Source organism: Buteo buteo, chromosome 24 (genome assembly GCF_964188355.1).
Source record: "Buteo buteo chromosome 24, bButBut1.hap1.1, whole genome shotgun sequence".
Taxonomy (NCBI): domain Eukaryota; kingdom Metazoa; phylum Chordata; class Aves; order Accipitriformes; family Accipitridae; genus Buteo; species Buteo buteo.
In genome coordinates, this window is record NC_134194.1 from 12,602,431 (window position 1) to 12,623,196 (window position 20,766).

At 50.5% G+C, this 20,766-nt stretch overlaps 2 protein-coding genes across 3 annotated transcripts; both read left to right on the plus strand.

Annotated features, from left to right (window-relative positions):
* The first annotated feature begins 55 nt into the window (after nt 1-55).
* GRPEL2 (GrpE like 2, mitochondrial) lies at nt 56-14,093 on the plus strand. Of its 2 annotated transcripts, XR_012654330.1 has the most exons (5): nt 56-1,164; nt 6,605-6,773; nt 7,660-7,741; nt 9,769-10,225; nt 11,727-14,093. XR_012654330.1 is itself a non-coding variant. In XM_075056918.1 (4 exons), the coding sequence occupies exons 1-4, from the start codon at nt 1,097-1,099 to the stop codon at nt 10,122-10,124; spliced, it is 675 nt and encodes a 224-aa protein (XP_074913019.1). In that variant the 5' UTR covers nt 56-1,096; the 3' UTR covers nt 10,125-14,093. The 2 variants fall into 2 exon arrangements, 1 of the variants encoding a protein (XP_074913019.1); XM_075056918.1 differs by having other exon boundaries at nt 9,769-14,093.
* Nucleotides 14,094-16,610: 2,517 nt separating this feature from the next.
* PCYOX1L (prenylcysteine oxidase 1 like) lies at nt 16,611-19,942 on the plus strand. Its single transcript, XM_075056247.1, has 6 exons — nt 16,611-16,739; nt 17,089-17,295; nt 17,789-17,963; nt 18,053-18,264; nt 18,363-18,503; nt 19,119-19,942. Exons 1-6 carry the CDS (start codon nt 16,649-16,651, stop codon nt 19,775-19,777), a joined length of 1,485 nt encoding a protein of 494 aa, XP_074912348.1. The 5' UTR covers nt 16,611-16,648; the 3' UTR covers nt 19,778-19,942.
* The last annotated feature ends 824 nt before the right edge of the window (nt 19,943-20,766 follow it).

Consider the following 20,766-nt stretch of genomic DNA (forward strand, 5'->3'; position numbering starts at 1 on the left):
CTGGGGTGGGCTCGTTACCCCTGTGACAGCAGCTGCTGGGGCAGGCAGGCTGGGTGAATCTTGTACACCATGTCAGTGACTGCAGTTAGCTCAGAGCCGTGAGCTTAGCTGCCCGCTGCCCAGGCTGGAGGGGCTCCCAGGGATGAGGTGCAGGAAAGCCCCATTCCTGATGGTGCTCATCCTCTTCTTGGCAGTGGCTTCCCTGTGCTGATTGTCACTGCTCCTGTCCCCTCTGAGACCTGGAGCCGCACCGTCCCATTTCACTTAGGAAAAGGGTAAAAACCCACTCCTCAAGCATTACCTCTCCCACTAAAGAAATGAGGAGGCTCTGCCCACAGTGGGGAGAAATGGAGCTGGACCATCACAGCCCGTGAAAGCATGTCATAAAATCCTGGAATGGTTTGGGTTGGAAGGGACCTTAAAGCTCATCTAGTTCCAACCCCCTGCCATGGGCAGGGACACCTTCCACTAGACCAGGTTGCTCAAAGCCCCATCCAACCTGGCCTGCAACACTGCCGGGGATGGGGCATCCACAGCTTCCCTGGGCAACCTGTTCCAGTGCCTCACCACCCTCACAGTGAAGAATTTCTTCTATCCAATGTAAATCTACCCTCCTTGTTTAAAACCATTACCCCTCATCCTGTCACTGCACTCCCTGATAAAGAGTCCCTCCCCATCTTTCCCGTAGGCCCCCCGTGGAGGCAGTCCTCAGTTAAAAGGCACACTTGGCCACGGTTTGGGGTTGGTTTTTTTTTTAATCTTTATTCACCACGGGATGAGAAACGCTTTCTTCCGCCCCAGGTCAGCCTGCTGGCGCAAGCCTCTCTCAGCCTCTACTGAACAAGAGGTGAACCCCGCCGCCTTACAACCCCCCTAGGCCGCGCGGCCAGCGGCGGCACGACCACCGCCTCAAGCCCCGGGGTCCCGGCCCCAAGCCCCGCGCCAGCCCCGCTCTGAGGCGCTGCCCGCCCCGCCGCGCTGCCTGCCGGGACTCGTAGTCCGCCCTGGGGGGAGCTTCTGGGAGTCGTAGTTGGCGGGCGGCGCCGGCGCGTCGTTCCCCCCCCTCCCTCAAGTCAGTCCGTCGGTCGGCGGGGCGATGGCCGCCCGTTCCCTGCGGCGCTTCGGGACCGTCTTTTCCCTCGGCGGCTGGCCGCGGCGCGGCAGGTAGGTGGATAGGCGGCGGGAAGTGCAGGAGGGGAGCGGGGCTGCGTCGTCCCCTCAGCCGTTAACGGTCGCCAACGGCTGCGGCGCTGACCCCTCCCCTCCTGTGGCGGGCTCGCTGCGAGACGTGGCAGCGCCCCGGGCCCGGGCCCGACGAGGAGCTTCGTCGCCGCCGCCGCCGTAGGGCGGCGGCGGCGACGAAGCTCCTCGTCGGGCCCGGGCCCGGGGCGCCCGCGGGGGGTGTGGGTCGGCCCGGGCCTCCCCTGGAAGGACGCCGTGTCCCCTTCTCCTCAACCCCCCCCCCCCAACTACTTACCCTTCATGAGGGGCACGCAGGCGGCCCTTAGCTCTTCAGAAGGCCTGGAAGAAAAATAAGCTCTCGATAAGCAAGCTCTTTCCTGGAAAAGGTGACGTTTTGAGGAAAACAAAAAAAAAAAATCATTTTTCACTTTTGAGGCAAAGCGTTTCTGCGGTCAGTAAGTCACGTTGTGAGGTTGTTGCCTGCCGTTACACGTATCCACGGGGGATTTCCGAGTCTCTTCTTGCCCATCCGAACCATTTACCCGTGACCTATATGTTTAATGTGCTCCTCAGTTTTTATTTTTGTTAGTGATGCAGCACCTGGACTTTCAGCGTGTTTTGGGTGGTCAAGGGAAGAGGCTCCATGTAATTGTGTCAATATTTAGACAGAAAAACAGCGTCCAGTCATATTTTTGGACATTGTGGAATATGGCTTATAAAATGGAAATCCATAACAGGTGCATTGGTTATTTGAGTGGAATGTGGGGAGGTGAAAAGAAAAAATGCCAAAATGTATGTTAGTTTATCCGAGAGTTTTTTTCGGGGGGGAGGGGAAGAAAGACCATTTAAATGCAATAAAATAATTCTGCAGCACATCGTAGCAGCATCTGCGTTTGGGACTAAAGGTAAAGATGCATGTCTGAAAATCCTTCCTCTTTCATATGCTCTTACATGTGTGAAAACTGTGTTGCCCCTTTCAACATGTCCACCAAGTTTGAAATAGGTGACTTTGATGGAAGCTGAGCAGGCTTCCTTCATGGAGGATTGCCAGAACCTGCCATCGGTGTGAAACTCCTCTTTCTATGCAAGATTTCTGTGCCCGTGGCTGCGTTGCAGCCAACAGGAGTGGCTCCGTACAGCAAAGCGGTGGGTGGTGGGGCCCAGACACCCATGCTGCCCACGTCTTGGGGACTTCTTAGCCTGGACTCACTGTAGACTGGGAGCCTACTGCCCAGTTAACACCCATCCTGCATTAAGGTGCACTGCACAAGCTTGTTCTCCAGTTTCATCAAAGAGGAATCCTCATGGTATTAATCTCTGGTATCGCTCCCTGATGAAACAGAGCGCAGTAATTGAGGGTAATTAGGAGATTTCCTTCCAAAGCACGCTCATCAGAGCTAAAACACCAATGCAGATGTTTCTGTGTGTCTCAGCACTTGCGTGCTTTGTCATGCTGATTTGGGAGGAGGAGGGAGTGTTTAAGGAGAGATCGGGAAGGACCCTTGTGTTCAGAGGGAACTTGACAACGTCGATTTGGGATGTTAGGGTATGGTGCCTGTGCTCCAGAAAGAGGTGATACTATTGTGACCACAGAGACTCGTTCTCATATTTAAATTCTGATCTGCAAGGACAATTGGCTTAAACTATATGGCTACAATCAACTCCTCTGCTATATCTATCTACTTGGCTTTCTGTGACATCAGTTTGTAAATCTTTTTGTATCACCAGCTTACTTGTATAATCCCTTCACGCGCTCTGGGACTTCCACGTGTCTGTCACTTCAGGATGTGTCAACTCCTCTAGTGGGATTTCTGCCTATTTTTAGGGCAGCTGTGATCAAGACTGTGTTTAGAAGATGGAGCACAGTGCAGTGGACAGACTGTAAATAGCACTTGCCCTTTTTAGTGGAGTGTTTCTTTCATCCTGAAGGAAGAAGTAAACTGAGTGGCATTTTCAGTTCTGCATAATAGTCCTTCTTAAGTATTCCCTTTGGAGTCAGTCTGTGCTTCTTGTTTCTTGCCTACAACTTTTAAGGCAGGCTCGTCTGAACAGCACTTGATACCCAGGGCATTTCACTGCACGGGGGAGTGTTCTGTGACTTGGTTTCACAAGCTGGAAAAAGGAGTCCATGCAGGCAGCTTTCTGCTTCACGTAGGCAGGTCCCCATAGCTGAGGCACTAGCTCATTCATGCCCCTCTCCTCCTACACACTGAAACACACCCATCTGTGTAGTGTAAATCACTTGCAGAGGGAAATGACTCACCTTTGCTCCTTGGATGTAGAAGAGTTAACTCATTTGTATAGCTTTTTTAAGACACAGGAGTCTAACCTGTGAGGCACCTAGCAAGGCTGCTTTCTCAGTTGCATTTCAGGTTCTTTGGCTCATCTGTAGCATGGCTAATTTCCATCCCTACAGCTCTTTAAATTAAATGCAAGATGATAAAGGACAAAGCTTGCAGCTGGTGCTTACCACGGACGCACCTTTTATTTACAAAGAAACCTTTGCAGTTGTTTAAAGCTTCACAGATTGATTTTGAAGGCTTGGTGAAGGGGGTTGTTCTCTGTCCTCAACTCCTGTTTAGTCTACTTTCTATAACTTTGAAAAAGTGCTATGTTAACGAGTCAACAAAACGAATGTGACAAGCATCTTAAAAATCATTTAAGATGGGGTCTTGTGCGCCAAACAAATCTCTCTGCAGCCAGGGTTAAAGTGTGGGGTTTTCTTCTGTGTTGGCATTCCTGGAACCCAGAACTGCTGTGGCTGGGCAGCTTTTTGAAAAGAGCCTAGTGACAGCCCCTTGTCTGGTTCTTTAAAGATTAGTGTGAGGAACGTCCTGATGTAGAGCAAGTGTAGGTAGCAGAAGCACTTTCAGACTTGTGTCTGGTATGTAATGTGTTGAGAAGGAGTGGTTTGACATACAGATCATGTTTTAAGCACCCACTTAATAAAAAAATTGCATATGCAAGTGTCTTCAGGTGGGAAAAGGAAGTTTGTTATTAGTGTTGTGGGACATTTAGCAACCTTGTATTAAAGATAAAATGAGGAAACATCTGGGCTGCTAAGCAGGGAGTGGTAGGAGATGCTTGGTGGTCTTTGGGCAGATAAAAATCTCTTAAACTGTGCTTTGGTCATAGAGCTGAGCCAGTCTAAGCCCTGGCTGCCACCTAAAGGGGGACACCTCTTCCCTTCCCCATATTCTCCCTCTCACATCTCACCAGGCTTCACGGTTTGTCTTCTCTTTTGTACTGGCACTTGCACTCATCTGATCTGTCAGCAAACCTATTCAGGGACACAGTCAGAAGAGTCGGGTTTGAGGGTTTTTTTTGTAGGGTTAGTTTTCAGCTGGTTTAACTCCCTGAACCTTTGTTCTGCACAGCTCCAGTACTGGAATAAGGGGAGCAAACCTGTCCCAGTTGCCACTGTAAGCTCAGCTTAGCTGGATTGCTGAACAACACTTCGGTCTCATGACCGATTTGATAGACCTAGAAACAAAAGGTGTGTACTTCTGCGACATTGTTCCTGAGCAATATAGTCTTGCTGAAAAGTAAGAAAGCTTAATGGTGCAGGCCTGGTAACATGAACTCAGCTATATCGATTCTGGGGCCTAAATTAACATCTCTGTGCAGTGTTGAATTGTGCTGTATAAACACAGTATTTTGAGTTGGTGACAGTGCAGCGACCTCTGTGCACTTAGTATATGCAAAACCCCTCTATTAAAGGGGATGTTGAAAGCCCTGCTCAAAGGAAGAGCCTAGGTGTTCCCAAAAAAAGGAGACACCCTTCCTTCTTAAGCGTATATTAAAATGTTTCCTGAATGGAGCTGGTTTGGAAGTAAATTGAACTTTCTGCTGCAGACCCTGTTCATGGTGTAAGGCGTGAGAAGGAGGTGGGCTGAGGCTTTGGCCTCATGCTGACAGGAATGGGTCCTGTCTAGGTTGGTTTGTAAAAGCAAGTGGTGTAGGAGGGGGAGTGAAAACTCCTGGTTTGGAGTGACAGCATTGTTACCGCAGGTGAAGGGCTTTCTGGAAAAGAACAGAATGAAGTGAAAAATGTTTTCTTTATTTTTCAAAGTGTCTAGCATGCTGGTTTTGATCATCTTCTGGCCAAACTGTTTTCAGATAGACTTCTGTTATCTAGTTTTTTGAAAACATGTGAGATTGTTACAGTATAGAATAGGCTGCTAAGCACCTAGGCGGTCTTTATACAGCTCAATCCAATTACCTGGCTCTTTGGTTTTTTCATCATTTCATCTGCAAGTTGTGGAGTCAGGCTCCTAGATGAGCTCCACCTGCTGTACCAACACAAACCACTGACAAGTGTGCTTTTTAGTTGAAAAGCATACTTGGGATGAAAAAGTAATTGGAAATAGGGTAGGCTTCAGCACTTGAGGCTTGGGCTTGTTTTGGGTTTTTTTTGCCTTTGGGACTCTTTCATTGCCAATAGAGATAAAAACATTTGAAGTGCTTAGAAGTATTGGAGAATATTAGGGACAATTTTCAGTTGGCATGTTCAGTCCCTTTTCCAAACACAGCTATTGGAGCTGTGAAGATCCTGGCAGAAGGCTCCAGAATATTTGGGATGGACACAACTTGGTCATGTCTCTGACACTTCTCTTTGGTTTCTTAACTGTTGTTTGTACAGTGGACATGAAAGCTGGATACAGTCTAGCAATTGATACTTTGGAAGAAGAACTGATTGGCAAAAGGTTCAAACTCTCATCCTCTTCACTCAATAGGAGGAAAACTGAATACACCAAATACAATGTCTGTTTGCAACCAGGAGAACAAATGGGTCAGAGCATCTGGGAATTGGATCCTCTGCTAGCCAGCAGTTTGAGATGTGTATGTCTTTCCTTGCTTGTTGACTTGCTTCACAGAAATCCACAGCCATTCCACTGCTGTGACTTTTGAGGTCACTGTGCCACCTTGGGTAGCAGACTAGGCTCTGCATGCCTATCTTATTAAGTGCCATGGGTTTGCAGATCTTGCTGAATTTTGCTCAGAACATTGGGGATTTTTTAAATAACTGTATAAACAGCTTTACACTACCTACCTCCTTTTCAAGACTACCTTGCAAACATTTTTCTGAAGTTTGTCATTCGAAAGTGACCACCTCTACTAGGAGGTCAGCAAAAATGCAAGTCACAAATTGTTTTCCTGTGAAAATCTGACTCCTTTCAAGGTATGCCAAAGAAGTGGTGTATAGCCTCTGTAGTGACATGTGAGTCTAAAATAAAAGAATTTTTGCAAAACATCTGTCTCTTTGTGTTTCTGTGCTAGTTGTCCATATTTTCTGAAAAGTGCTAAAATTTTATCTAGAATCCTATGTACCTTTTTTAAGAGAGCCTGCTTTTAGTAATTACAACTAAACTAGAATTCTTGTTGAGCCTGTTGTTACTTAACTTCCCTTCTTTGTCTCTAGTTTGTATTTCAGGGGATCCCACTGTGTTTTCAGCACTGCAGCTCAGCAGAGAAGTACAGGAGATGAGTGTGGTCCGGAAGATCCCCGTGATGAGCCCAAGCATCCCCTTTCTGACTGTGCCTTAGAGCACAAAGCCATCAAATTGGAAGAACAAGTCCGGGATTTAACTGTGAGTATGCTGCTGGTGGCATCATGATGTCTTTCGTTCAATCCCCTTGACTAGGTCTGTCTTTCAGCCCTGGCTTTTTCTGTAAGCCCTGTAACACACACACAATGCCGCTGTCCTGTGGCAGCCTTCAAAGCAGCTGTGCTCTGAGTGTGAGAGGGTGCACTGTGAAAGTACAGTCTGCCTTCCTCAGAAACACCATCTGTCAGTAGCACCTAGGAGCAAGACACTGGTAGTATGATCCTGGCAGGCAAAACTGTATGCTGTGGGTGGTCTGGTCAGTTTTTTCACAGTGTTGTACAGAGGGGATAGCAGTAGGTTCATCCGATTAGTATCACATGCTGTGTCGCACGGGATTCAGATTGTCCAAGAGGGGAAGTCCTCCTTAGTGACAGTGGTGTGGTGGAAATGGTAGGGATCATGTTATAGGGACTTTGAAGAACAGATGTGACTAAGGAGAGGATTAAATACCGCAGCACAGGGCAATTCTGGAGATAATGGTCCTGAGAATACTACTGCACCAAGCGATAAATCAGCCAGTTGCAGATCTGTTGCTGAGACTGCCAGCTTGCCTGCTAGAGAAAGGAGTGTCTGAATAGCCACAGTGAGTCATGCAAAAAGCAGCAGCCTGACAATGCGGTGTGGTGTTCAACTGAGCTTCGCCCTGAATGCTTCTGGCCTTCACTTGGGTCTTTTGAGGGAGTTGCAGTTGTGCTGATTAATCAGTAGGAGAGAGACCTGGGTTTGCATGTAGTGAAAATGCAGAAGCCCAGCACAACATTCTGACATAAAGTGGGCTGTTTTTAAAGTGTTTCTAAGGGATTGCCAGCTGACAGGAAATGGGTTTTACCTCCTTGTTTGATGTGTCCCCTTGCTATTGTGGTTACAGGAACGATACCGGAAAGCCTTGGCAGATTCTGAGAATGTCCGGAGGAGAACACAGAAGTTTGTGGAAGATGCCAAGCTCTTTGGTAAGCAAAGTGAGACAGAACTGTGCTTACTGTGGTGGCCTGCCTGCCTGAGCATAAAATGCTGATCAACAGCTTTTCTCTCTCCCCCCATCCTGCCCTCATTCATTGTAAAGTTTGGCGTGATGTTTGGCCTGTACTTTTGGTGTCTGGGCTTACTCACTATTTTTTCTTTATGTCCAGCTGTGTCCTATCAGGTTTATCTCAGTGACTGTTTTGTGATTTTTTTTAAATTTTTTTTTAATAAAATAGGCCCAGTGCAGTTGAGTGTAGTTCTGCTGACTTGGTTGAAATTACAGGCTCTTCTGTATGCTGAGATTTGGCTCTGGCAGGGTGTATTTCATACTCAGCTGTGTCATCAGGTTGTGATCTCCTTTACTATATTAACAGCCTCTTCTCTTCTGCTCTAGCTTTTAGGAGGTAGATGCTGCCTGGGACAAAGGTTGTCAATTCCTATATCAGACATTCTTTAAAACTTCTACAAGAAATATTTTACCATCAGTCAAGTGAGCTGAATTTGTAGCTTTGGCCACAGAGGCAGGTGAACGGGGAATAAACGGCTGTTTAATCATTGCACTCTGTCAGCACCATCTCTGAGAATGAGAAACTGTTATTCTCCACAATGCATGAATTTTGGAAGGTTTTTTTGTTCTAGTTTTGTTCTAGCTTTGAAATAAGAGTTGCTGTATTTTTCTTACTGTTCTACCAATTGTGCTATAAAATGGCTGTCGAGTTCTGGGATAATCAGCACCATTGGTTTTGAGGGGGGGGGGTGTGAGGTCTTTGAATTTTATATGTAGTATGCTTCAGATCTGAAGAAAAATTAGGTTCTTTATTAGAAGTTGCTCACAGAGTGAGGCATGGGGGTCTGTAGAGCCTTAAAACAGACTCTGGTGCAAGAGGAAAACCTGAGAGGAAGTTGTAGCAAGGTGGGTGTCAGTCTCTTTTTCCTAGGTAACAAGTGATAGGATGAGAGGAAATGGCCTCAAGTTGTGCCAGGGGAGGTTTAGATTGGATACTAAGAAATATTTCTTCACTGAAAAGGTTATCAAGCATTGGAACAGGCTGCCCAGGGAAGTGGTTGAGTCACCATCCCTGGAGGTATTTAAAAGATGCCACATGTAGTGGTGGACTTGGCAGTGTTAGGTTAATGGTTGGACTTAAAGGTCTTTGCCAGCCTAAATGATCCTGTGATTCTATGAAATGGTTGGTAACCGGTCTGTGTGTTCCTTTGTTGCTTCTCCTTTGTGCTGCTTCATTCTGCGCATGTTTAAACATGTATGTACAACCATAGACAGCACCTAACTATTGTTTCTCTTTCTTTGTTTTCCTAATATGTCTTTCCAGTAAGTTAGTTATGGCATCTATATAACTGAGGGAGGCTGTTTTTCCTGAAATTTCTGCACTGTGTAGTACACCACTTCTGGAAATGTATACAATCTGAACCCATTTTTCTAATGAAAAAGACTGCATGACTTTTCATGACCAACCCAAGGACCATCTTTCCCAGTCCTTCCACAGTAGTTTTAACTTATGAATAAAATTGAGGATGTACTTTTGAATGGTCATGTATTGTTTTTACTTCCCCCCATTGTGTTTGTTCCCTGTGCCCATGTGCATTTGTGTGAGTTGCTTGTCAAAACACTTATGTCTGTGGGACTGTGTGAGAGGGTGTGGAACAGTGTCCTAAATGACAAGTCTTAGTTGCAAGAACTTTTTGGAGTGAAATACTAATGCTCTGCTTTGTCAGGTATACTATATATATATATATATGTTGATGTATATAGATGTACCTTTCCTGCATATACCTTGATTTGGGGAGTCTTTAGATTACTACCCATTTAATGATAAAGGTTTGGCTACAGGATACAGAAGACACCATCTGGTCTCACTAAAGTAACGGTTCAAATCAATTAGGAGCTTTAAACATGCTTTCAAACTGCTGTGACTCTGTGCCTATCATTGGTACTGTAGCTCTGTATGTTCTGTAAACTGCCCTTCATTTAATTCTTGCTTCTTTGTGCGTATAGGGATCCAGAGTTTCTGCAGGGACCTTGTGGAGGTAGCAGATATCTTGGAGAAGACTGCCGAGAGTGCCGCAGAAGAAGCAGAGCCTAGTAATCCAAATCCAACCCTGAAGAAAATCTATGAAGGCCTCTCTCTCATAGAGGCCAAATTGCAAAGTGTATTTGCCAAACATGGCCTTCAGAAAATGAACCCTGTTGGTGGCAAATATGACCCATATGACCACGAAATAGTCTGCCATGTACCAGCTGAGGGAATGCAGCCAGGCACAATAGCACTGGTGACTCAGGATGGCTATAAACTCCACGGTCGCACTATCAGACACGCACTTGTCGGCGTGGCAGTAGAGTCACAGGAATGACGTGGGCTTACCCATTGGCATCTGGGACCTTACTGAGCTGAGGACCCCTCAGCACTCAGTCACAACTGCAGCTGCATGTCTTTACTTATTTATTAAGCTAGGTTTGTATTGTATGTTGGCTTCTTTATAATGTGTGCAGTCGTTTTGCCATTAATTCTAAGGTACCTGTATATTTAATAATCCTTTTTGGAGTATGTGGAGTAGTACTAGAAGTCCTGCTATTTGTCACAAATGTGGCACTGTAGCCCCTTTCTCTGTTGCTCATTTCTCCATTAAGACTTGTATGGGGAAGAGGGGAGATATGGGAGAGAAAGGGAAATTCTCTGAGAGCTAAGGAATCTTGTCTCCCGGTTCCATCTCCAAGACAGACTCCTGCAGTGGCCTTCAGGAAAGTAACTTCTCTGCCTCAGTTTCCGTATCTGTATTAAGGGACTATAATAATACTTACTGACCTACCTCACAGGGATGTGGTGAGGCTTTTTCTTTACAAAGCACTCGGGAGAAGAAAAGCCCAAAGGGCTGAGTATTATTATCAGGCTGGTTTTCGTGTCTTCTCTTGTCCCCAGACCCCTCAGGTGGGGATGAAGATGATCACTTGAAATGACATTTAGGGCAGCTTTTTCTTATGTCACTTCAGGAAAACAATCCTGAATTAGTGAAATCTTGTGTCGTACTACAGTTAAATACAGATGAAGTTTTAAAGAAAATTCAGTTGTTAGGTCAGACTAATGTGTTAATATTTGTTCTCCAGGTAAAATTTTAGCTTGCCTCCTTGTTCCAAAAGGTAAAACAGGGAGTAGCGGTTCTTGGTGGAGCCAAAAAACTGTTCTCAAATCTCTTTTTCTCCAACCAAAAATTATATTTTAAAGGAGAGTAATTTCTCTTCCCTGATGGGTATTTGTGCAGCTTTCAAGCATGATAAACTATATGCTCTTTGTTGCAGCTGCTAGCAAAATGGAGATGTGCCCTTAAGCAGGAAATCTGGACTGTTTTGTTTTCTCAGCTCTCCAATAATGGTACTCTGATAACACTAACTTCCAATTCACATTCAGATTCTACTTTTGTGTGGTCATAGTAAATATTAAACCTTTTGGGTTTTGATGCAAGGAGAAAAATCTTTTCTACTAAAAGTCTCAAGTGCCCTTGAACCAATTTTAGCAGCAGTGACAAGAAAGTCAGAGAAGCAGAAGGCTGAGGAAGTGAAAGCTGACCTCAAGCCGTCCTCTTAGTTGGAGGCATGTTGTTGTCACAGCATGGCATATGTATTTCCCAGTGGTCCTTTTGCCTGGGAGTCCATTTATCTCAGCTGAAAGGATGCAGTCACTGAGTAAGATCAGAATTTAACCCTTTACAGAACAGCAAGCAGTATAATGACCGAAGAGTTATATAAACCAGCCTATGGTCTGCAGTACACAAAACGGAGGCAGGAATGGTTGTTTTTGGGTTGTTTCTTACTGATTCATTAATTCCTGCCTTTTTACTTTCTGGAATTGGATCCATGGGCAGACAGTTATTTGAGATCCACTTCCAAAAACTCTTTACTTATGGTGGATGCCATCACTGGTTTGGAAGAAAGCTTATTCGTCTCCCATTCCTTTGCAGGCTTCAGTTGCATAATCCTTTTGTGGTGGACTTCAAGATTACCGCAGTCTTCAATTAGCAGCTATCGACAGTCTTTCATCTGGGGAGACTATGTGCAGCTAGTTGGTTGTCATTCCAGAAATTTAAGGAAGATGCACGTTTCTAATATGCTCCATGTAAGCTGCTTTAGTGACAGCTGTATGTGGGTGACTCGGTAGTGGGTACTTTCTGAAGTGCGGTTTTCTGCCTCTCCGTAGGTAGGTTTTCAGGCAGGTACTTGAGATTTCAGCCCTGAAACAGCACTTCATGGGAGCATTAGATCACTTTGGACAAAACTCTTGTTCAGTGCTCTTGTTTTACCATGTTGTTGGAAATTTCAGAGACATACAGGACTTCATTGTTTTGCTGGTCTACTTGCTGACTGGGTCACCAGGTTACGCTGTTGCTCAAGACAAAGAACAGGTAAAATATGAAATGTGGCAATGCAAGCCTTGTTATTTTGCCTCAAGACTGTCTGCAGCCTGTTCTGAGGAAACCATGCCTTCAGCTGGAAGGAGCGGTTGGGTTCTCTGCTGCCTCTTCAGACCCTGCTATATCAGCTGAGTCTTTTTGCAATATGAGGGGAGAGCTGGTTATGGAAACTAACTTTGAATGTAAAACTGTATTTATAAGGAACTAAACAAATGCAAAGGCATTTTACATGACAGGTAGTTTTCTGTCATAGAAAGGCTGCAGCTTACCCGAGCCAGATTTAAAAGTAGTGTGTGACCACATGCGATAGGATCCAAATCCTCTTTAAACAGACCCATGGAGCCACTTGGCTGTGAAAGTATACTACAGCTACTTGGTCCACCTTCAGACTATTTGCCAAGCCTGCCTGTTTCCTCAACTAGTATTCACCCATTTTTGCCTTAAAGAAATAGCCTAAAATGCACTCCAGACCTTCTGTCTGTACTAAGAGGTTATTGATTCAGCTTGTATATCTGGGAGCCACTTTCACTGTGGCGCTGTTGTGTGGCTAGAGCAGGAATCTGAGGGATCCAGTTCCTGTGCAGTCTTTCTCACCCTCCCAAAGGCCCTGTTTAATTTTGGGCAAGCTATTTTCCCAGTTCATGCCCCAGTTTTTTTCAATCTGTGAAACTTCTACAGGATCTTATTGGGCTTTTATGATGATTACTGTAAGATGTACCCATTACTTAGAGACTCTTCTACAGAAGTTACCAAAGAGATAAATACTGTAGCTGTTGTTTGTCCTAGTTTCTGCTTCCTTTGAATGGTGAAGTGAAAATGAAATAACCAAACCTGGATTCCATCACAGAATCCAGATTTCCTAGGCAAAATTTGATTCTCTTGCCTTTCAAGCACACTTAATGATCTCTTTTGTCGTGGGTGAGATTGCATAAGGGTGGATTGAATTTCTCCTTTGTAGGTTCTTGCTCCCTTGTCTGCCCTGTTTGTGTAAAGCTTGCACACTCAGCACGGTGGGGCAGAGTCCCCGTTGGTGCGGTTCCATTGCACTCTGCAGAGTTAGACCAGAGAGGAGACAGACCCAGGAGCTTTTTCTTTCCAGTCACTTTATTCAATGACTATGTAATAAAGCACAGGAGTACGTTAGCAGGGATGGAATAGCAGTGGAGAGGAAATGTCATGTACCTCTTGGTCATTTCCACTCTGCTTGCCTAGCCATGAACTGAAGGGCTCGAGCTGGGAATGCAGACAACTAGAAAGATGTGCATGCGATGCTGATGTGTGGACCTGCATTTCTCCTCTTGGGAAGTGGGCAGCCCCACTGAACATGGGCGTTTGCCTTGTTCTGTGACCTTGCTGTACCACTCAGTGTTGAGGGGGTATTTGAGTTGAACTCCTGGACAAGTCTCCAGTGGCACTGTCTCATAAGCATGGCAGCGTCTTAACTCTGACCAGGAGCAGTGCAGAATGTGAATGTCACTATGTGAACCTTAAATTCTCAGTGCTTCATCAGCAGAGCTTCTGTTGAGAGAGACAGCTGTGATAAATCAATAGCTATTAGCAGTCCTTTAATTTTTAAAAAAATGTATTTAAGTTTTATATTGTGAATATTGTAGTATTTTTTTATTTTAAAACTTGAGATGTTTTGATATTACTTGCAAAGTCAAATGAACAAAGCATTGCTAATCTCCAAAAATCTAAGTCCATTTAGTTGGTGGGAAGCCTGTATATATTGTATTTTTTTGTGTGTTTCTGTGCTCTTTGTTTACCCAAAGGTTCTAGCTATATGAAAGACAAAGACTGAAGTGTGGGAGTGGTGCAAGTAATTGACAATGACATTTGAGTTAATGTTGGAAAGGGCTGATTTCCTTTAGATGTCCAGATACTGTCCATTTGCTAATAAAAAAGAATTGCAGTTGCTTCTTTTTCCTTTCTTCCCTGCGCCAAACTGCTGCTTGTTCTGACTGCCATTCTAGTCAGGTGGGACTGTGGATTGAAAGGTTTCTCACTGTTCCTGATCCAATTGTCTACAATAAGGGCTATAGTCCATGGCAGTACATGTTGAACATTTTATTAACAATGCTTTATGTGGACTCCTAGAAATGCACACACATGTATGCGTGTCGTCTTTCCTCATGCAGGTGAGTTGTCGGGGATTTCTGCACTGATAAACTGCCCGGGTGTGTCGTTCTCTGGTACTTCCATACCTGCTTCTGTGTCTGTTCCTAGTAAGTCTCCTCACAGACCATCGTGTAGAGAAATGCTCTCTGTCAGCCTTTGGTAGTGGTTCATTCTGCAGAACTCTGCCAACAGTTGCAATCTTGATACCTGGTTTTATTTTAGCCATTCTATTCTCTTACAGCTTGGCTTTGCTGCATTTTTGCCCTTTTGCACGTGGTATGTTGTAGCAGGCATACTGTATGGCAGCTGAATTAAGGATGGCTTAATATACAGTGTGTATTAATGCTTGTGGTATCTGCAGGCGGGTTATGATTTCAGGGATTTGTTGGAGAAAAAAACAGGCTTTCTCTGTAGGGGTGTGATTGTAACAGATCTTATTCTCCCTTCCCGCATCCTCTACAAAAATAGCCTCCATTCCTGGTTTTGCCTTAGTTTCATAACAGTTGGTGCCGTGTCGGTGGGCCTTGCTTGCTTTGTTCTCCTGAACTTCTGAATGTGCCACGGCACTTCCCACTAGAAAAAACCTTTGCAAAAGACAATTTACAAATGGCCTTTCTGGGGTGAGCTCTAAATTCTTGTGCTAAAGATTTGCCAGCAAAGTCCTCTTGTGATTGTGGACTCGTTCTGCCTAAAAGCAGCTGTGGTGGCATTGCTCAGTGTTCGCTAACCAGACTAGACCAGGAAATACTGCTGCCTGCTGCTGTGTTAGTAATTTCTGGCTCTGCTGGTTTTTCTCTGTAGCAACAGGGAGAGTTGGGAGTTTTCAAACCACAGCCACCGCCATCTGCAGAAAAGCATCGGAGCTTGTGAGCAGGGGAAGAGCATTTTGCTTATGACACAGTATTGCAGAACACCTGCACGCAGGGCATGGTCTGCCGTGAGAGGGAGGCGATCAGGAGCAGTGCTGACCCAGACTCCTTGCTGCATGTACAGCCAGATTTTTTATCGCCCACAGCCATGGTGAAATCAGGCTGGTTAAGTAAGAGCTTGTTAAAACCTGAGGCATGCTGCAAAGATACTTGTGTGCTGTGTTTTAAGCAGCTTTGGGAGCATCATCTCCCCATCCTGGGTGGGTTGATACTGCCCGTTGTAAGGGCTTTGGTGAGCTGAGCTATGGTAGTTTTTGTTTGTGGCCCTCCCCTCCCCCCAGGTGTTCAGGCCTGAGTTTCTGGGTTGTGCATGCTCTCCCGTGCAGGAACTCTGAAGTGGTTGCTGGCTGGAGGAAAGGAGGGGGCCTGTGCTTGTGTTTTCTCCTGAGACAAAGTTCAGATGACGGATTCTCAAACTAAATTTTGTCCCTTGGTACAGAGCCAGCCCTGGGCTACAGCAGGCTCTGTGTCTGTCATTACGTGTCCTACCTGTTCCAGTTTTTGCTTTGTCTTTGCTATCCTTTGTAATCTGAGTAGCACCAGGCTCTCGGATGGCATCCCCATGGCACAAGCTGCTGGCTGTTGGGCACCTTGTTTTGCCCAGGGCAGAAAAGCGCAAGCAAAAGCTTGAAATGCCCTCGCTTGATGCACGAACCACCGCAGGACGCAGCCTGTTCCCCTCCTCCGGGTACTGAGCACTGCGTGCCGTTGCCCGTGTGCAGACTGAGCACGTGGAAATGTGCTCCGGCAGCAGCTCGGCCCGAGTACTGCCCTACGGTGCAGTCCCAGCACGCTTGCGGCGGGAGAGAGGTGGTGCCGGGGGGGGGGGAGCTCCTGGTTTTGGGCCCTCGGTTCCCCATTGGGTTGATTGGGAGTGGGATGCCGCTGAGCGGCCTGGTGGGCGCGCAGCCGGCGCGTGAGGAACGGAGGGCACTGAGGATCCTCGCCGCGGCCGCGCCGGGGGTCGTTGGCGTGCCGCACCCCGCGCTTCTGGATGTTGAGGGTCTCCTCTGACCCCCCCCGTGTCGTTCTCGGAGGATGAGTGCTGGGAGATAAGCTGTCACAAGGCCTGCTTTTATGCTGCTGCTGTGTCTCGGGCGAGCCCGGTGCTGCCGCTGGACCCCTCCCCCGAAAGCCGGGGAGCAGTCCGAGGCCCCCCGCGTCCCTCCGGCTCAGCGGGAACAAAGCCCGCTCCCCTCCCCGTGCTCGCCCTGCTCCTCCTCGCCTCGCCGCCGGCGACCGCGCCGGCTCAGGGCTCCCCAGCGCCGGGGCGGGCCTCCCTCCGCTCGCCACCGGCGGGCTCCCTGCCCGCGCCGGGCCGGGGCGGCCGCGGGGGGCCGAGCCTGCGGGAAGGACCGGGGCGGGGCCGGGGCGGGGCGGGCGCTGCCGCTGCCGGGACCCGCTCTCGGCGCCGCCGTCCCCGCCATGGCCCCGCCGCCCGCCGCGCTGCTCCTGCCGGCCTTCGCCGCCCTCCTGGCCGCGCCCGCCGCCGCCCGCGCCCCGCCGCGCAGCATCGGTAGGAGCCGGGGTGGGAGGGGGGGGGGGGGGGCACCCGCACCGGGTACCGGCAGCACGCGGCCTCCTCCCCGCTCGCCTTGCCGGCCTCCGGGGGCGGCGGGAGAGGGGAGCTCCGGCATCTCTCCGCGGCGGGAGCGGGGCGCGCTGCCGTGCTGCCGTGCAGCCGTGCGCCGTCCCCGCGGCATCCCCACGCTCGCCTCTTCCCCAATTCCTCCTCCCCCACCCCCCCCGCCGCGGCCGGGGAACCCGGGGCTCCGGGCGCGGGGTTGGGGGGGCTCAGCGGCGTCCCCCTGCGCTCTCGGGGCGCGCTGCTGACCCGGCCGCCCTCGCCCCTCTCCCGCCGGCAGCCGTGGTGGGCGCCGGGCTGGGCGGCTCGGCCGTCGCCTATTTCCTGCAGCAGCACTTCGGGCCGCAGGTGCAGCTGGACGTGTACGAACCGGCGGGCGTGGGCGGGCGGCTGGCCACCGTCACCGTCAATAAGCAGCAGTACGAGAGCAGGGGAGCCTCCATCCACGCCCTCAGCCTCCACATGCTGGACTTCGTCAAGATCCTGGGTGAGCGCCGGCACCCCAAGCGCTTGGAGGGTCTCCCTATCCTGAGACGGGGGGGCTGGGGTGCACCCCGGGCCGTGCGCTTGGGGCAGCGGGGAGGGCTGCTTCCAGTCCACCTCGGCACCCCAGGCGTGCGGTCGCCCTCTTGCTGTCCCTGCGCCCCAGCCCTGTTGTCCCCTGGAAGAGAAAGGGACGGGGTGGCGCAGCAGATCATCAGGGCGAGGGGTCCTGGTGGAATTGGGGGGGGGGGGGGGTGTTCACAAACTCCCACCAGTTTGTCCCAGTAGGCAGCAGCAGCTCCATGGGATGCCTCAACATATAGAATCTCCCTAGGGTCCCAGTGCCCTGGGGTCTCACGCTCTTTGATGCTCCTCCCAGAGCGTCTTTGCCCGCATCCCCACCGCGGCGGTGTTTGGCGCTGGCCTTTCCCAGCAGCCGGCCAGCCCCAGGGAGGCATGCCAGCCCGGCGGGTCCGGGGCCCCTCTGCTCCCTGCAGGCCTCAAGCACCGGCGTGAGGTGGCAGGGAAGAGTGCCATATTCAGCGGGGAGCACTTCGTCCTGGAGGAGACTGACTGGTACCTGCTCAACCTCTTCCGGCTCTGGTGGCACTATGGCATCAGCTTCCTGCGCCTGCAGATGTGGGTGGAGGAGGTGATGGAGAAGTTCATGAGGTAGGAGAGCCTGCGGGGCTGGGGGGACGCAGGGGGTCTTCCCTGGCACCGGCGCATCACCGGGTGCCCTGTGCTTCTGTCCTCTCCAGGATCTACAAGTACCAGGCGCACGGCTACGCCTTTTCCAGCCTGGAGGAGATGCTGCGCTCGCTGGGGGGAGATGCCTTCGTCAACATGACACAGCGCTCAGTGGCCGAGTCCTTGCTGGAGGTGGGCGTCACGCAGCGCTTCGTGGACGACGTCATCGCGGCCGTCCTGCGCTCCAGCTACGGGCAGTCGGTGCTGGTGCCCGCCTTTGCAGGTTAAACCAGGGACTCCCTCTCCTCCCCGTGTGACTCTCCTTCCTGGCATCCCCTCCGCGGGCAGGCTGTTGAGCCACCCTCCTCTTCCTCTCCCCAGGAGCCATGTCGCTGGCGGGGGCCCAGGGCAGCACCTGGGCAGTGGAAGGAGGCAACAAGCTGGTGTGTTCAGGTCTGCTGAAGCTGACCAAAGCCAACGTCATCCCGGCCAGGGTGACGGGCGTCTCTCTGCACAGCTCGGGTGAGCCTGGGCACGGGGTCTGCTCTGGGTGCTGCTGGCCTGGGCGTGGGTCTGGGGGTGCCAGGGCAGGAGGTTGGTGGTGGCAGCGTGGGGATGCTGGGGCAGAGAGTGAGTGTTGGGAGACTGGAGAGCATCCTGGTCCTGGTAAAGCATTTGGGCGAGGGTCTGGGAGTCTGTCCATCTCCTCCCCTTGTCTGATGTGGTGGGGGCCCTGTGGTATGGATCTCGGCCCTGAGGTTCCGCTCTCTCCCTTCTGAGGTCCCTCAGGTCTCTTCTATGGTATCAGCCTTGTTGCAGGCTTGCTCCCCTGTCCCGCACAGCAGAAGGGCTGGGTAGCTGGGGCTTGGGGGGTGGGCTGTGCTGCCCAATCCTCCTTGCCCCACTAGGCTGGGCAACTTTCCAGCAACTAGGCTGGCAACTTTCTCCCACAGGCTTGATAAAACCTTTCCGCTGCCCTAAAGCATCAGCAATTCATCCATAACCCACAGATGCTATGGTCCAGCACTGGTGTGTACTGGAAAACCAGGGGATGGAGGCCATGCTAGAAAAAAGGGGGCCAAGGCAATACCACTTGGGGCTCAGGGCTACTCCTAACTGTCCACCATCTCTTTTCAGAGGGGAGACCCCTGTACCAGGTGCACTACGAGGGTGGTGAAGGCCATGGCTCAGCTTTCTATGACATGGTGGTTGTGACGACTCCCCTGCACCCCAGCAGGAGCAACTTCACCTTTGAGAACTTTGAGCCGCCCATCGCCGACTTCCCCGGAGCCTTCCAGCCCTCCGTCACCTCTGTGGTGCATGGCTACCTCAACTCCTCCTACTTCGGCTTCCCCGACCCCAAGCTCTTCCCCTTCGCCAGCATCCTCACCACCGACACCCCTGACCTCTTCTTCAATGCCATGGACAACATCTGTCCTGTCAATATCTCAGCAGCTTTCCGTCGCAAACAGCCCCAGGAGGCCGCGGTGTGGCGTGTCCTCTCCCAGCAGCCGCTGGACAAGCAGCAGCTGAAGACCCTCTTCAGGTCCTACTACTCGGTGCAGGTGACGGAGTGGCAGGCGTATCCCCGCTACGATGCTGCCAAGTCCCTCCCGCCCATCGTGCTCCACGAAAACCTCTTCTACCTCAGCAGCGTGGAGTGGGTGGCCAGCTCCATGGAGATGATAGCGGTGGCGGCCAAAAACGTGGCCCTGCTGGCTTACAACCGCTGGCATCAGGACCTGGACAAAATCGACCAGAAGGACTTGATGCACAAGGTGAAGACCGAGCTGTGACACCCACGGGAGGCGGTGGGCTGGGAGCTTCTGTGTGTAGTAGCTTGGGGAGTATTTATTGCCTTGGGGATACCAGGGGGTTTGGGGCTGGGGGAGAAGGGACGGGCTGTGTCCCACATGACTTGAACGTGTGTCGCCTTCAGGAATAGAGTCCTGCCCAGTGTTGCTGTGTGTCTGTGCCACGTGCCTCAGTTTCCCTGTTACCCCTCCCCAGGCTCTACTGGAAAGGACCCTGTGCCTTTTCTGGTGAAAAAGGGTCACTATGCATCTGGTTTTGAGAGGGACCTCAGGGGGCTTTCAAGGATGAGGCTGGCTGGCATCAGCAGCAGATGGGTCCCCCCCAGTGAGCCGCCTGGCTCCCACGGCAGCCTCTCCTCTCCTGCCTTCATGGCTTTGTCCCCGGGAAACTCGGTGGTAAGGCTGGCTCCAGCTGGGGCAGTATGTCCCGTGGCCTCTCCCGTGCCATGTGTGCATGGAGCCTAGCCCCGCTCGCTGGCCCAGCACCCCAGGAATGGGCGTGCAGGGTGGGCTGTCACAGGTCCTGGCTTGCAGGGAGAGGTGCCTGCTGCAGGGTGCTCCCTGTTTCCAGGGATGTCCAGGCTTCCCTGAGCCTGGGGCTTGGCTGTGTTTTGGGGGGTGGAAGAACCTCGCCGGGAGAAGGCTGGGCAGCACCCACCCCCGGGCAGGCAGGGCCAGAGGGGCAGCGCGATGGGCCGAGGCAGGGGGCGGCTCAGACGGGGGCCAGCAATGCGCTTTATTGAAGACCTCAGAAGCTGCCAAACCACCCTCCGCTTGCCCCGCTCCCTGGGCTGCCTGGCCCACCACGGAGGAACTTGTAGGTGGGCCGGGGAGGGTTGGGCGCTCCCGGAGCTGCTGCACCGATGGAGGGAACAAAGACAAAAAGGGACTTTGGGGAGGGAGGAGGCCTGATCCTGCCCAGCCGGAGGGACTGGCGGGCAGCTGCCACCTTCTCTCCCCCAGCCTGCCCT